We start from the raw sequence: 15202 nt of genomic DNA, 5'->3' as shown, positions 1-15202 counted from the left end.
TGACTCCTGTTGAGGGTGCCAAAAAAACACTTCAATTTTATTTCTTGTTTTAGAAATATTTCGGTTCTGCATTACCAAGCGATTTATTCTTCACAGGAAATGATGCAGTGTCACATGATAGCACCCTCCCTCACAACCCTGTGTCAAGATGAAGCCTGCAGGAAAGATATTTCTTAAAAGTTGCTGACTCCATCCCTACTGTCTGCAACCCACACCCACCTTCCCCCAGCTCCAGATTGATAAACCCCACCACTGCCTTTTGGAAGGGTTGAGGTATCTGTCCAGGGCACTCGGAGGTGGCATTGTCAATGTCACCCCCTGGTGCTGCCAGTCTCCCCATCCGTGGGAACGCTGATCAGTCAACAGTGGCTCAGATATTGGTGGGTGTTTTTAAGGAGCTGGGAGAGGTCAAAGGGGGCTTTTCCAGCAACAGAGAACCTAAAGTTAACAGTCAAGCAGTCAATCACCTGCAAAACTTCACTACATCGTTAGTCTTGTGATGATACTGTGGCTTTAAGGGGTGTGTTTTGGCCAGGTTTCTTTTGGAGAGAGAGATTTGGGGACAGGCGCTGAACAGTCTGAGAAGATAAACACCTTGTGAAGCCTCAGGTTTTTTGTTTTAAAAAAGAAGGGTGGAACAATAGAAGCAGTCTGAACGGGTGGGGTCAAACTCCCATGGAACGAGGATTTTCAGTTTTAGCTTTCAGCAGTTGTTGCTGGGGTCCCGGCAGGGTTGGAAGCTGCAGGAAATCTCTCCCCGGCTCCGACACTCGCTCAGAATTTTCTCCAAATGTTTTTCCTCTTAGGATCACAGAGGTGCATGTGAGATAGCCTGTGTTCTGAATTTGCCTTTTGCCAAGGGTGCGTTTATGATGGTACTATAATGTAACAGTTCATTAGTAATATTGTGTTCAGTTCTGGTCACCTCATTATCGGAAGGATGTGGAAGCTTTAGAGAGGGTGCAGAGGAGATTTACCAGGATGCTGCCTGGACTGGAGGACATGCCTTATGAAGAAAGGTAGAGGGAGCTAGGGCTTTTCTCACTGGAATGAAGAAGGATGAGAGGTGACTTGATAGATGCATACAAGATGACGAGAGGCATAGATAGAGTGGATAGCCAGAGGCTTTTTCCCAGTGTGGAAATGTCTATCACAAAGGGGCATAACTTTAAGATGATGAGAGGAAGGTATTGGTGAGATGTCAGAGAGTGATGGGTGTGTGGAATGCGTTGCCTGCGGTGGGAGTAGAGTCAGAGACATTAGGGACATTTAAGCAACTCGTGGATAGGCACATGGAAGATAGTACAATGAAGGGCGTGTAGGTTAGACCGATCTTAGGGTAGGATAAAAGGTCAGCACAACATGGAGGGTTCTCATAGTTACTGTATCTATGTTCTCATAGTTACTGTATCTATTAGTCTATTAAATTTTCCAATACAGTTCTTTCTTCTGTTGAATTTTAACTGTGTTTTGCTTTAATTGGACCAATCGAATTGCATCCGGAATGCAACGCCTTACATTGAAAATAAGAAAGAAGTTAGGGTCGAGACTACCTTCTGACTATTGAGAGGGTCTGGTCCAATCCACAACAGACTACAGCGAGCTCTCGATTTGGGGATTAGCTTCTCACGTGATGTCTGCACCCTTTTCTGGTTTCCTGAGTGCCTCTTGTTTTCTCTGCTGTTTGCACAGGTCCCATTCCTCTGCTGACGTCATGATCATCGCCAAAGCCAACACCCCTCTGGAATACCCCACGCAAGGGCTACATGTGCAGCCCCTCAAAACCATCGTCATCCCAGGTCAGAACCCACCCACTGCGCGAGATATGTGGCAACCTTTTCAGACTGTCATCGCTGGAGGTGTTTTTTTCCCCTTTTGGCTAAACGTGCAGGTTCAAGGAAAGGGGCTGAATAGCCTGCTGTTCCTGTGTAACAGGCTGGAGGAGGGGGGGAGGGCTGAATGGCCTCATGCTGTTCCTGTGTAACAGGCTGGAGGAGGGAGGGGGGCTGAATGGCCTCCTGCTGTTCCTGTGTAACAGGCTGGAGGAGAGGGGGAGGGCTGAATGGCCTCATGCTGTTCCTGTGTAACAGGCTGGAGGAGGGGGAGGGCTGAATGGCCTCCTGCTGTGCAGTAGGGTCAAGGGACTGGATGAATGTTGTCCTGTTCTGTTGTAACACATTTGAGGAGGGGGCTGAATGGAGCTGATCCTGTTCCTGTGAAACAGCCTGTCGCAATCCTACGGCTTCCTCCTTGTCGCTTCTAATCTGAGAGAGCGTGTGCCGTTTTCTGAGTTGCGATGAACTCTTAACTGCTTGAACAAGCTGCTCAGCACGAGGGACGGCAACAAACACTGGCCTTGTGCATGATACCCACACCCCACCAAAGAATTAGCGAAAGGTTCATGCATCCAGCTTGCTTTTAAAGAGGATTGCCTGGAGTTAGATTTCACGAGCTGAGGCAGACCATATTCGTAAGGGATGTCAGTAAAGGATCATGCATTTCTGTAGTACCTTTCACGACCACAGGATGGCGGAAAATCCTTGACAGCCAGTAAATGACATTGTGCAGCATAGTTACTGTTGCAACCTGGGAAAAATGGCAGGCAAGTTGGGCACAGCGAGTGTCTACGAACAGCACTGTGATCAATGGCCTAGTCATCCATCTCTTGTGAGGTTGGTCAAAGGATGAATTTTGGCCCTCATTTGAAACAGCGCCACAGGGAGCTTTTCTGAGGGCAAATGGGGTCTCCGTTTGACAACTTATTGGTGAACTGGCCCTTCTAACAGCACAGCACTCCCTCAGTACTACACTGGGAGCCTTGGCTTGGAATAGAAGTTACTGCCAGGGGGTTTGAACCCTCAACATTCAGACTCTGAGGTATAAGAGTTACCACTGAGCCACAGCTGCAGTACATGTCGGTGCTGCAGCCGGAACTCAATTTAATGGAAAACTGAGGTTTGACACCCAATTCACAAGTGTTTGGTGAATTAAGCTGAGAAATGGGAGTAGAGTTTTATGAATGATCAATACACTCAGTGGTTTTTGCAAGGTTTGTGAAGATTTGTTGTTCAGGTTGAGGTTTAGGGTGTAGGTTTGCTTGCTGAGCTGTAGGTTTGATATCCAGACACTTCATTACCTGGCTAAGTACCATCATCAGCGGCAACCTCCAAGTGAAGTGAAGCTGTTGTCTCCTGCTTTCTATTTATATCTTTCTCCTGGATGGGGTTCCTGGGGTTTGCGGTGATGTCAGTTCCTGTTTGTTTTCTGAGGGGTTGATAGATGGCATCTAGATCTATGTGTTTGTTTATGGTGTTGTGGGTGTCGTGCCATACCAGAGAATTCCTAGAGGCCTGGCACTCCAACCACAACGCCATAAACAAACACATAGATCTAGATACCATCTATCAACCCCTCAGAAAACAAACAGGAACTGACATCACCGCAAACCCCAGGAACCCCATCCAGGAGAAAGATATAAATAGAAAGCAGGAGACAACAGCTTCGCTTCACTTGGAGGCCGCCACTGATGATGGTACTTAGCCAGGTAATGAAGTGTCTGGATATCAAACCTATAGCTCAGCGAGCAAACCTACACTGTAAACTCAGTAGTTATTGCCGAACAACTCATTCAGGTCTTGGAGCTGATTAGTATTGTTATTGTACTCATGATTCTTTTGAAATAAATAATTTGGTCTCCCTCCTACAGGAAGGATGTTGTGAAACTTGAAAGGGTTCAGAAAAGATTTACAAGGATGTTGCGAGGGTTGGAGCTATAGGGAGAGGCTGAATAGATTAGATTACATTACAGTGTGGAAACAGGCCCTTCGGCCCAACAAGTCCACACTGACCCGCCGAAGAGTAACCCACCCAGACCCATTCCCCTATGTTTACCCCTTCACCTAACACTATGGGCAATTTAGCATGGCCAATCCACCTGACCTGCACATCTTTGGACTGTGGGAGGAAACCGGAGCACCCGGAGGAAACCCACGCAGACACGGGGAGAATGTGCAAACTCTACACAGTCAGTCACCTGAGGCAGGAATTGAACCCAGGTCTCTGGTGCTGTGAGGCAGTAGTGCTAACCACTGTGCCACCGTGCCACCCATAGGCTGGGGCTGTTTTCCCTGGAGTGTCAGAGGCTGAGGGGTGACCTTATAGAAGTTTACAAAATCATGAGGGATATGGATAGGGTAAATAGACAAAGTCTTTTCCCAGGGCAGGGGAGCCCAGAACGAGAGGGCATAGGTTCGAGGTGCCAACATACTCATTGCTTATGCAGGTTCTGGTCTTTGACCGGAAGTGCCAGTGTTGGACTGGGGTGGGCAAAGTTTAAAAATCCCACAACACCAGGTTATAGTCCGACAGGTCTATTTGGAAGCACTAGCTTTCGGAGCGCTGCTCCTTCATCAGATGGAAGATGATTTGAGCATGTTCAGTGCCTTTCACTCCCTTGTGATTTGGGAAGAGCAGGTTATGACTTGAAGTCCTGCCCTGGACGAGATGTGAATTTTGAATTTGATTGTGTTTGCCCCTCCCCAGTTGCCATCAGGCAAACTGTCATAAAAACTGAACTTGTTCCACCTAGGAAGGAAGACTGTTGTCCTGGCTCAGTCTGGCCGACGTGATTCTAATCCAGTCCAGGTACAATTGGCTCTCGATGCTCTGGGCATCCCGGAACAGGCAATAAAGTGGCATTACCAGTGGTGCTCACCTCCCGCGAACATGTGTTTCGAGGAAAGAAAAATTAATGTGAAGCAAAATGCGACCTTACTCTTAATGTGTTTTCTTTCTTGCAGGTTTAAGTTTACAAGCTCCGTCCAGGAAACTGTATCGGGTAAGATATCTACAAGCACTCTTTGCATGGAGTTAAAAATCACACAACACCAGGTTATAGTCCAACAGGTTTAATTGGAAGCACACTAGCTTTCGGAGCGTCACTCCTTCAGGTGGTTGTGCAGCGTCGCTCCAAAAGCTAGTGCTTCCAAATAAACCTGTTGGACTATAACCTGGTGTTGAGTGATTTTTAACTTTGTCCACCCCAGTCCAACACCGGCATCTCCAAATCTTTGCATGGAGTTCGTTGTGATTCGGTTTCATCCCTTTACTTCTCTGTGAACCTGAACAGTTGAATATTGCAGTTTCAGTAACAAAGGGGCCTCCTGTCTACACCTGTCCACTGCGGAGTTTACTTGCAGAGTTAACCCGTTATTTGCTGAATGTCAGTTGTCTCTGGACATGAGGTCAAGCCATGCCCCAGCACGATTTGTTCTTGCACTGGCATCCCCCTACCAACCACTCCACTGATCTATCCGCCAGCTCCAAGTGAGTGGGATCTTGCTGTGCGCAAATGGGGGAGGGGCGCCGCCTTTTCGACACTTTGACCGCCTGCGCAGGAAAGCGCTTTCTCAGCTGGAAAGGGCCCTGCCGTTGTGCAAAGCGCGAAATAAACGCAGGACGTCCTGCGCATTGAAGCTGCCACTTGAGCTGGGCAGCTGTCAAAGGTGGGAAAAGTGGCTGTGGGGGTTGGGGGGTGGGGGGGGGGGGGGGGGAGCGGGGAGGGCGGGGAAAGGAAATGGGGGTTAATTTTTGAGCCTGAATCAAGGAGGCTGGTCGTGAGCTGCCTGGGACTGCAGGGCTCGGGGTCGTTTTGTCCATGTGGAGGCAGAGGATGGTCAGTGCACTGTGTCATCTCCTCCCATTACTGAATGCACAATTGTCAAACTTGCATTGGCTGTGAGCTAATCCGACCATGGCTCTTAAAGGAGCTGATGGGTCCCTTTCAATCAGTTACCAAAACTAGGGGCAGAAATATCGTTATTATTATTAAATTCCATGGCCTAAGCAGTGGGACTCTGGAACTTGCTCCTACAGGGAGAGCAAGTCAGTTGAACATTATCAAAAGATTGTGCGTGTTTTCCAGCCCCTGTCCCGTTAGCCATGAAATGGGTTGTGGGGCGGAACCAGATCTTGTGATTTTTTTTTTCCCACACTCCATGGCCAATCTATGAAATAGTTACACTGTGTCAAGGAACAGAAAAACCAAACTGTAGAGATTTTCTGGGCTTTGAAAGCGTCTTCTGACTCCCCATATTAACGAACGGTGTTTGCTCATAGACTCCCGACAAAAACAGGCCATTTGGCCCAACAAATCCACACCGACACTCCGGAGAGTATCCCACCCAAAACCATTTCCCCTACCCTATTATTCGACATTTCCCCCTGACTAATGCACCTAATCTACACATCCCTGGACATTATGGGACAATTTAGCATGGCCAATCCACCCAAACCTGCACATCCCTGGGCACTATGGGACAATTTAGCATGGCCAATCCACCCAAACCTGCACATCCCTGTGCACTATGGGACAATTTAGCATGGCCAATCCACCCAAACCTGCACATCCCTGGGCACTATGGGACAATTTAGCATGGCCAATCCACCCTAACCTGCACATCCCTGGGCACTATGGGACAATTTAGCATGGCCAATCCACCCTAACCTGCACATCCCTGGACACTATGGGACAATTTAGCAAGGCCAATCCACCCTAACCTGCACATCTTTGGATTGTGGGAGGAAACCGGAGGAAACCCACGCAGACACGGAGAGAATGTGCAAACTCCACACAGTCAGTCGCCTGAGGGTGGAATCGAACCCGGGTCCCTTGTGCTAGAAGGCAGCCATGCTAACTGCTGAGCCACCATGCCGCCTCATCTGACAGCAAACCAGCTCTCAGCCTCACTCCCCCCCACCTGAAGACCATTTTGGACTGGTTACCTGTCCTAATGTCTCCCTGTGTGGCTTGTTGTCCACTGTTATGTTTGATTATGGTCCCTTGAGGCACGTTGGGATGTTTGCCTAGAATTGGCCTGTCACTGCGAATTATAGGGAAGGTTTTGATACTGTCCAAATTATCAGCAACAGTAATTTCCCGGATGAAGAGATGAGCCTGCTAACCTTCAGTATTTTCTCCCTGCTCAAGGCGTAGTTATTTGATTTGAGTGTTGGCTGGGTGCTTTGAAAAGTAACTCCCTCCTGGGTGCTGTTCAAACCCGTCTGTTAGAAGGCAAGAAGACGGAATTTGTATTTTTTCGTCACAGGTATTGCAAGAATGTTGCATTGCTAGTTCCTTTTCTTTTGCCTGGAGTGTATCAATTCTGGCTTTCCCAGTCCCCACTTGTCTCTCAACCACACCCCAGTGCTCCAACTGCACTGTATATTTGCCAAGATTGATTAACCCATAACTGCGCTGATTTCAACTGGAGCAGTGTTCCTTTTTCATTGGACATGGGCATCGATGGCTGGGCCCAGTATTTATTGCCCCCTGCCACCTTGAATGGCAGCAGTCCATCTGGTGTAGGGGACACCCACACAATGCTGTTATGGAGACCGGTTCAGGGTCGGTCGACCAAATGCTGTACTACTCATGTACTGTTTGTCAAGGGATGTGAGGCAAAGATGGAAGCAGGGAGGTACGTTACAGGTCAGCCATTAGATGGCGCGACAGAGCCGGTAGACCCTGATTTCACACCCCCTGTTCTTGTCAAAGGTCCCTCTCCAGACTGTAGATTGCGATTGTTATTGGTGAGGAGCAAGGACTTTGTTGCCACAGGGCAGGATTGTAGCTCACCAGCAGATTGAGGCTCATCCCTTCCTTTGTACAGGGCTTCAGAGAGACTGCATCGGGAGTGATGGCTGCACACTTGGCCTCCACATCTAAGGAGGGATCGACTTGTATTGGGGGGTGGGACAGGGACCACATTCTGATCTCTGTATCTAAGGAGGGATCTACTTGTATCGGGGGGTGGGGCAGCCAAGGTTTACTCGATCAATCCTCAAGATAAGAGGATTGTGCTGTGGTGAGAGACTGAGTCAACTGGATCAATATTCTCTGGAGTTTAGCAGAAGGAGCAGGCCTCTCACAGAGGTAGATTCAATTCTGAACTATTTAACAACTACTTTAATCTTCTCCGAAAAAAGATATAAAGAATTTCCCAGAAATCCTGGAGAAGCCAATGTCTTTTGCAGGAAAAAAGAAATTATCAGCAATTGTTGTTTGTAATAAACTGGCCCAGTCCCCTGGGCCAGATGGGATTTATCCCAAGATTTTCTGGGAAGCCAGGGAGGAGATTGCAGAGCCTTTGGCTTTGATCTTTATACCCTCATTGTCTCCAGGAACAGTGCCAGAAGACTGGAGGATAGCAAATGTTATTCCCTTGTTCAAGAAGGGGAGTACAGATAACACTGGTAATTATAGACCAGTGAGCCTTACTTTGGGTGTGGATAAAGTGTTGGAAAAGGTTATAAGCGATAGGATTTATAATCATCTGGAAAGGAAGTAAAGCGGATTAGGAATAATCAACACGGTTTTGTGAAGGGTAGGCCATGCCTCACAAACCTTATTCACTTCTTTGAGATGGTGACCAAACAGGTGGATGAGAGTAAAGCAGTTGATGTGGTGTATATGGATTTCAGTAAGGCATTTGATCAGGTTCCCCATGGTAGGCTATTGCACAAAAATACAGAGGCAGTTTGGATCAGAAATTGGCTAGGTGGTGGTTGATGGGAAACGTTCATCCTGGAGTTCAGTTATGAGTGGTATACCACAAGGATCTGTTTTGGGGCCACTGCTGTTTGTCATTGTTATAAATGACCTGGATGAGGGCGTAGAAGGATGGGTTAGTAAATTTGCAGATGACACTAAGGTCGGTGGAGTTGTAGATAGTGCAGAAGGATGTAGGTTATACAGGGACTTAGATAAGCTGCAGAGCTGGGCTGAGAGGTGGCAAATGGAGTTTAATTTGGAAAAGTGTGAGGTGATTTACTTTGGAAGGAGCAATAGGAACAAAGAGTACTGGGGTCATGGTCAGATTCTTGGTAGTGTAGATGAGCAGAGAGATCTCAGTCTCCATGTACCTAGATCCCTGAATGTTGTCACCCGGGTTGATAGGGCTGTTAAGAAGGCGTACAGCGTGTTGGCTTTTATTGGGAGAGGGATTAAGTTTTGGAACCACAAGGTCATGCTGCAGCTGTACAAAACTCTGGGGCGGCCACACTTGGTGTATTGCGTACAGTTCTGGTCACCACATTATAGGAAGGAAGTGGAAGCTTTGGAAAGGGTGCAGAGGAGATTTACTCGGATGTTGCCTGGTATGGAGGGAAAGTCTTATGAGAAAAGGCTGAGGGACTTGAGGCTGTTTTTATTAGAGAGAAGAAGGTTAAGAGGTGACTGAATTGAGACATATAAGATAATCAGAGGGTTAGATAGGGTGGGCAGGGAGAGCCTCTGTCCTTGGATGGTGATGGCTAGCACGAGGGGACATAGCTTTAAGTTAAGGGGTGATAGATATAGGACAGATATCAGAGGTAGTGTCTTTATTCAGAGTAGTAGGGACGTGGAATACCCTGCCTGCAACAGTCGTAGACTCGCCAACTTTAAGGGCATTTAAATGGTCATTGGATAAACATATGGATAAAAATGGAATAGTGCAGGTTAGATGGCCTGTAACTAATAGAACAGATAAGGGGGACCTAGTGGATGTGGTGTATGTGGATTTTCAGAGTAGGCTAAAAGGTTGGCACAACATCGAGGGCTGAAGGGCCTGTACTGTTCTATGTACACTGACACATGCCAGTCTATTGCCACTTAAACCATACTCTGCCATTCTGTTTGCCCTGTGAAAGTGGGAAACCTCTGCTGTACATATTTACCCACTCGCTCAACTTATCTAAGTTGCCTGGAAGCCCCTTTATGTGCTCCTCATTACGACAATGCACACCTTTGGGTTAATTGCTACTAGGATCCCCCTTATCTATTCTATTAGTTACAGCATCAATACAAAACTCCAGTAGGTTTGCCAAGCCCACGCAGACACAGGGGAGAACGTGCAAACTCCACACAGACAGTCGTCTGAGGCTGGAACTGAACCCAGATCCCTGGTGCTGGGAGGCAGCAGTACTAGCCACTGAGCACCCCCCCCCCCCCCCCCTCCCCCCTAGTTCGAGAGGCAATCTTGTTAAAATTCTGACTGGGATGGTCAGAATGAGAGCAGGAGTAGGCCATTTGGCCCCTTCGAGCCTGCTCTGCCACTCCTGAGAGGCCATGGCTGTTCTTTTTGTAGCCTCAGTTGCATTTACCTGCCTGCTTACCATAACCCTTAATTCAAAACTCTACCTATCGTCGCCTTTAAAAACCTTCAACAAGGTTGTCTCAACTGGGCAGGGAGTTCCACAGATTCACGACCCTTTGGGTGAAGAATAGAGGTGCAGATGATAATTCCCCATCCAGAACAAGAGGCCGCGGTCTCAGGATTTACACTCGCCCACTTCGGACTGAGATGAGACCAAATCACTGCGGAGACTTCAGAGAGGAATCGATTCCTCGAGGCCGAAAGGTGTCAAAGCCCTTGGGGCTTTGAGATCCAGGGTCAGCCATGATCGTATTGAATGGCACATCAAGCTCGAGGGGCTGAATGGCCTATTTCTGCATCTGTTTTCTATGTTTCTATAACAGGGTCCCTCCTGAGAGGTCATTCCCACCCCCATTTTCCCCCCCATCCCCCCAGCATTGACTTGGGAACCTGGAACACCTGAGGACAGTCTCCGGGTAAGGGGATGGCCATCTTGGACTGAGATTGGCAGACATTTCTTTGCTCTTGCCTTCAGTCTGAACTGGACACAAAACCCCAGTTGCTGTCTAACCAGAACTCGGTTATGGTTTTGTATCATTCCCTGCTTTTGTACTCCACATCTATCTTTCTGAAGCCTAAGATCCCGTCAGCTTCAGGGACATCGAAACTGGGGTTAAAAGCAGGTCATTCAAGCCTGACCATGGCTGACCCTCCTATCTCGATCTCATATTCCCACTTTCTCGCCATTACCCCTCCAAGCCTTCCAAAATATAAACACCTACCTATCTCTTTTTTTTTTGTTGTTCCAGTGGCTTGACCTCTGCAGCTTTCTGTGGATGAGATTTCCGCAGAATCCCTACCCTCGGAGTGAAGGAATGTCTCCGCAACTCCAGTCCGAAATTGCCTATCCCATGACTGCGACTCCCGGCTTTGGACCCAACCAGGGGATAACGTGCTCCCTGCATCCAGTCTGTCCAGCCTTGTTAGGATTGTGCACACTTCAGTTGGACTCCCTCTCATCCTTCGACACTGATGTGGGCCCAAGTGACCCAATCCCTTCTCCTAGGGTGTAGCCCAGTACCAGCTGAGTGGACCTCCAATGGCCATCCTCTCAGTATGTCCTGCTACTTTCAAAGATCTCTGCCCCCCTCGCCAGGTCCCTCTGTTGCTGTACACTTTTTCAAACTCAGTAATTAAGTGTCCGAATGCATCAACTCACCCCATCTCCGCGTTAACATGCGTCTGTCACTGAAGTTCTCGAACAGCCACTTAAAATCCGACAGACCCTTGGCCTGTTACTTGGTCAGGACACCCAAATTGACCTGAGCTGCCTCTCACAGATCTCTGCTGGCTCTCTCCTTAACGGAGCCCCAACGTCCAGAGTTCATCCGTTGACTTGTTTCCCGCTCGCATTAAACCAACCGGCCTCGGTTGCCCGATTTTCTGCTCAAACCCATCTCTTTAACTCCACAGGTCAACCTGACGGCGACGCTGGGAACCTTTGACGTGGCGGCAGAGGTGGACGAGGTGACCATCCAAGGCGAAGGGCAGGTGCACATGTCCCTGTCGAGCTCTCGCCTAGACAACCTGAACCGGCAACTGCAGTTCGTCACCTACAGCAACACCATCTTCAACCCCAACACGGCCGACACAGGTACATCGCTGCACCGTCACATGACCGGGGAGGGAGGGGAATGCTACCTAACAATGTTGGCTGAATAGAGTCAAAGGGGGCGCGGGGAGGAGGCTGGAGGACCATTGAGATTGCCACCATTGTATCTTTTCTGTGGTGATTTTCTTTTTTTTATTTGCTTAGAACGCTTGCCTTCATTGCTTTTGAGTACAGGAGTTAGTGCGTCGTGTCGAGGTGGTATAGGATGTTGGTGAGGCCTCTTCTGGAATACAATGTCCAGTCATAGAGTCCGACAGCACGGAGACAAGCCCTTTGACCCAAACAGGTCCATGCCGACCAAAATGTCCATCCACGCTAATCCCATTCCCCTGCACTTGACCCATATCCTTCTAATCCTTTCCTATCCATGGATTTGTCCAAATCTCTTTTAAATATTGTTAATGTACCCACCTCAACCACTTCCGCTGGCAGCTCATTCCATATGCGTACCACCCTGTGTAAAAAAAAAACATTGTCCCTCAGGTTCCCTTTTATTCTTTCCCCTCTAACCTTAAACTGATGCCCTCTAGTCCTCGATTCCCCAACCCTGGGGAAAAAAACTGAGTGCATTCACCTTATCCATGCCTCTCATGATCATATACAGCTCTATAAAGTCCCCCCTCAGTCCCCTACTCTGCAAAGGAAAAAGGCCCTAGTTTGTCCAACCTCTCCCTATAACTCAGACCCTTGAGTCTTGGTAACATCTTTGTAAATTCCTTCTGCACTCCTTCCAGTTTAATAACATCCTTCCTATAGTAAGGTGACCAAAACCTGAAATCGATACTTCTGGTCACTGTATCATTAAACTGGAGAGGGTTCAGAAGAGAATTACCTGGATGTTGCTGGGTATGGAAGTGATGAAGATTAGGCTGGGACGTTTTTCCCTGGAGCGTAGGAGGTTGAGGGGTGACCTTAAAGAGATTTATAAAATCACGAGGGGTATAGGTAGGGTTAATGGTAGGTGTCTCTTCCTTAGGGTGGGAGATTTCAAGGCTAGAGGTCATATTTTTAAGGTGAGAGGAGAAAGATTTTTTTTTAATGGGCAATTTTTTTAACACCGAGAGTGGTTAGTGTGTGAAATGAACTTCCTGGGGAAGTGGTGGATGCAGTTACAAGATTAAAAGATATTTGGATAAGGACATGAATAGGAAAGGTTTGGAGGGATATGGGCCAGGAGCAGGCAGGTGGGACTAGTTTAGTTTGGGATTATGGTCGGCATGGACTGGTTGGGCCGAAGGGCCGGTTTCCGTGCTGTATGACTCTAATCTGCAGTCTTGAGCATGGTTATGCTGTGTTTAACATGGCCTACTCCCTTAAGAGACCTGCTCAATGGAGGGGATGGTTTAATCTGAAGCTAAGTGGGGATCTTTATGGCTTGGTGGTAGCATTGTGTGGGCGGCACGGTGGCACAGTGGTTAGCACTGCTGCCTCACAGCGCCTGAGACCCGGGTTCAATTCCCGCCTCAGGCGACTGACTGTGTGGAGTTTGCACGTTCTCCCCTCCATTCCCGGCAACATCCTGGTAAATCTTTTCTGAACCCTTACCAGTTTAATAATATCCTTCCTATAACAGGGCGACCAGAACTGGACACAATACTCTAGAACGTTCTCCCCGTGTCTGCGTGGGTTTCCTCCGGGTGCTCCGGTTTCCTCCCACAGTCCAAAGATGTGCAGGCCAGGTGAATTGGCCATGCTAAATTGTCCCGTAGTGTTAGGTAAGGGGTAAATGTAGATGTAGATGTAGGGGTATGGGTGGGTTACGCTTCGGCGGGGTGGTGTGGACTTGTTGGGCCGAAGGGCCTGTTTCCACACTGTAAGTAAGTAATCTAATCTAATCCCTACCTCTGAAGGAGCAGCCCTGAGTTCAAGTCCCACCTGCTTCAGAGGTGGGTACCAGCATCTTTGGATTGGTTGATTAGCAAATAGCCATTCTGAAGTCAGACAGAAGATATTTCTTCCTCATAAATCTGCCTTTATAGGGAATGGGCAGCATGTCAAAGTATTGCCATATGTAGAAAAGCACGACCATTGCTCTTTTGTTATAAACGCATTTAACAGAAAAGATTTGCAACGGTTTACTGGAGGGTTTGAGCTGTAGAACGAGGCTAAATAGACTGGGGCTATCGTCCCAGGAGTGTCTGAGGCTGAGGGGTGACCTTAGAGGTTTGTTAAAAGATGAGGGGCATGGATAGGGTAAAAATAGCCTTTTCCCTGGGGTGGGAGAGTCCAAATCTAGAGGGCATAGGTGAGAGAGGAAAGATATAAAAGAGACCTGAGGGGCAACTTTTTCACGCAGAGGGTGGTATGTGTATGGAATGAGCTGCCAGAGGATGTGGTGGAGGCTGGTACAATTGCAACATTTAAAAGGCATCTGGATGGGTATATGAATAGGAAGGGTTTGGAGGGATATGGGCGAAGTGCTGGCAAATGGGACGAGATGAATTCAGGATATCCAGTCAGCATGGACAGGTTGGACCAAAGGGCCTGTTTCCATGCTGTTTATCGCTATAACAGTGCCATGTCTGAAGTGTTTTAGGTCTGTACTAGATTTTTTTCTGCTGTCTGACTTCCCTCAGAAAACATTGGAGACTCTTTGCTTAACCTTCTATATACAGTTGACAGCACAGAAAGACACGGGGGGCATTGTGGTGTCATTGCACTAGTAATCCAGAGGCCCAGGCTGATACGCTGGGGGAGGTGGCTCCATTTCCTACTCCGGCAACTGGTGGAATTGAAGTTCAATAAATCAGGAATCAAAAACTACTTTGGTAATGTTGACCGTTGACAGTTATGACACACACATCTGGTTCACTAATGTCCTTTTAGGGAAGGACATCTGCCACCTTTCCCTGGTCTGGGCCTACATGTGACTCCAGACCCACAGCCAATATGGCTGACTTAACTGCCGTCAAATAGCTCAGAGAGCCACTCAGTTCAAGAGGCAATTAATGATGGGTAATAATGACAGGCTTGCCCCATGAAAGAATTCATTGTAAACAAAGGTCATTGGAGCCAATTATTGTGTGTGCCTCCTCTTATCATACCTCACCTAACCTAGCTCACATATCCTTCAGTACCTTTCTCCCTCATGTGTTTATCTGGTTAAATGCATCCATGCCTTTCACTATAACCATTCCTTGTGATAGCAAATTCAAGCCACACCCTCTTGGGCAAAGGTAGGGCTTTTTGTCAGAATTTGCTGTTGCATTTCCTTCTTGTCTTTGTTTCATATCTCTGACCTCCTCCTTTTAGTCTCTCTCGCAACTGCAACGGTCACTTTAGAGCAAACAAAAACACCTTCACTATACTTTCCTTGCGGAGGCTTTGATCTAATTTTCCACGGTTGTGCAGGAGTGGACGCGATATGCTGTGCTAACAGCAGGCCTTGGCATAT

At 47.9% G+C, this 15202-nt stretch overlaps 1 protein-coding gene across 4 annotated transcripts in view; it reads left to right on the top strand.

Moving 5' to 3' along the window:
• The window catches only part of LOC140471345 (beta-1,4 N-acetylgalactosaminyltransferase 1-like), a 102390-nt gene that overhangs the window by 38475 nt on the left and 48713 nt on the right, over window positions 1-15202 (top strand). For 3 of the 4 annotated variants that reach the window (XM_072567367.1, XM_072567368.1, XM_072567369.1), the window contains 3 exons: window positions 1693-1799; window positions 4800-4837; window positions 11610-11790. In XM_072567367.1, the coding sequence (XP_072423468.1) occupies window positions 1693-1799; window positions 4800-4837; window positions 11610-11790 (326 nt within the window). Of the gene's footprint in view, window positions 1-1692; window positions 1800-4593; window positions 4645-4799; window positions 4838-11609; window positions 11791-15202 lie in introns of those variants that run through there. The other variant, XM_072567370.1, reaches the window with a different exon arrangement.

Source organism: Chiloscyllium punctatum, chromosome X, assembly GCF_047496795.1.
Source record: "Chiloscyllium punctatum isolate Juve2018m chromosome X, sChiPun1.3, whole genome shotgun sequence".
Classification (NCBI taxonomy): domain Eukaryota; kingdom Metazoa; phylum Chordata; class Chondrichthyes; order Orectolobiformes; family Hemiscylliidae; genus Chiloscyllium; species Chiloscyllium punctatum.
The sequence above is the reverse complement of the archived record's forward strand: the minus strand, read 5'-3'. Positions and strand labels throughout refer to the sequence as shown.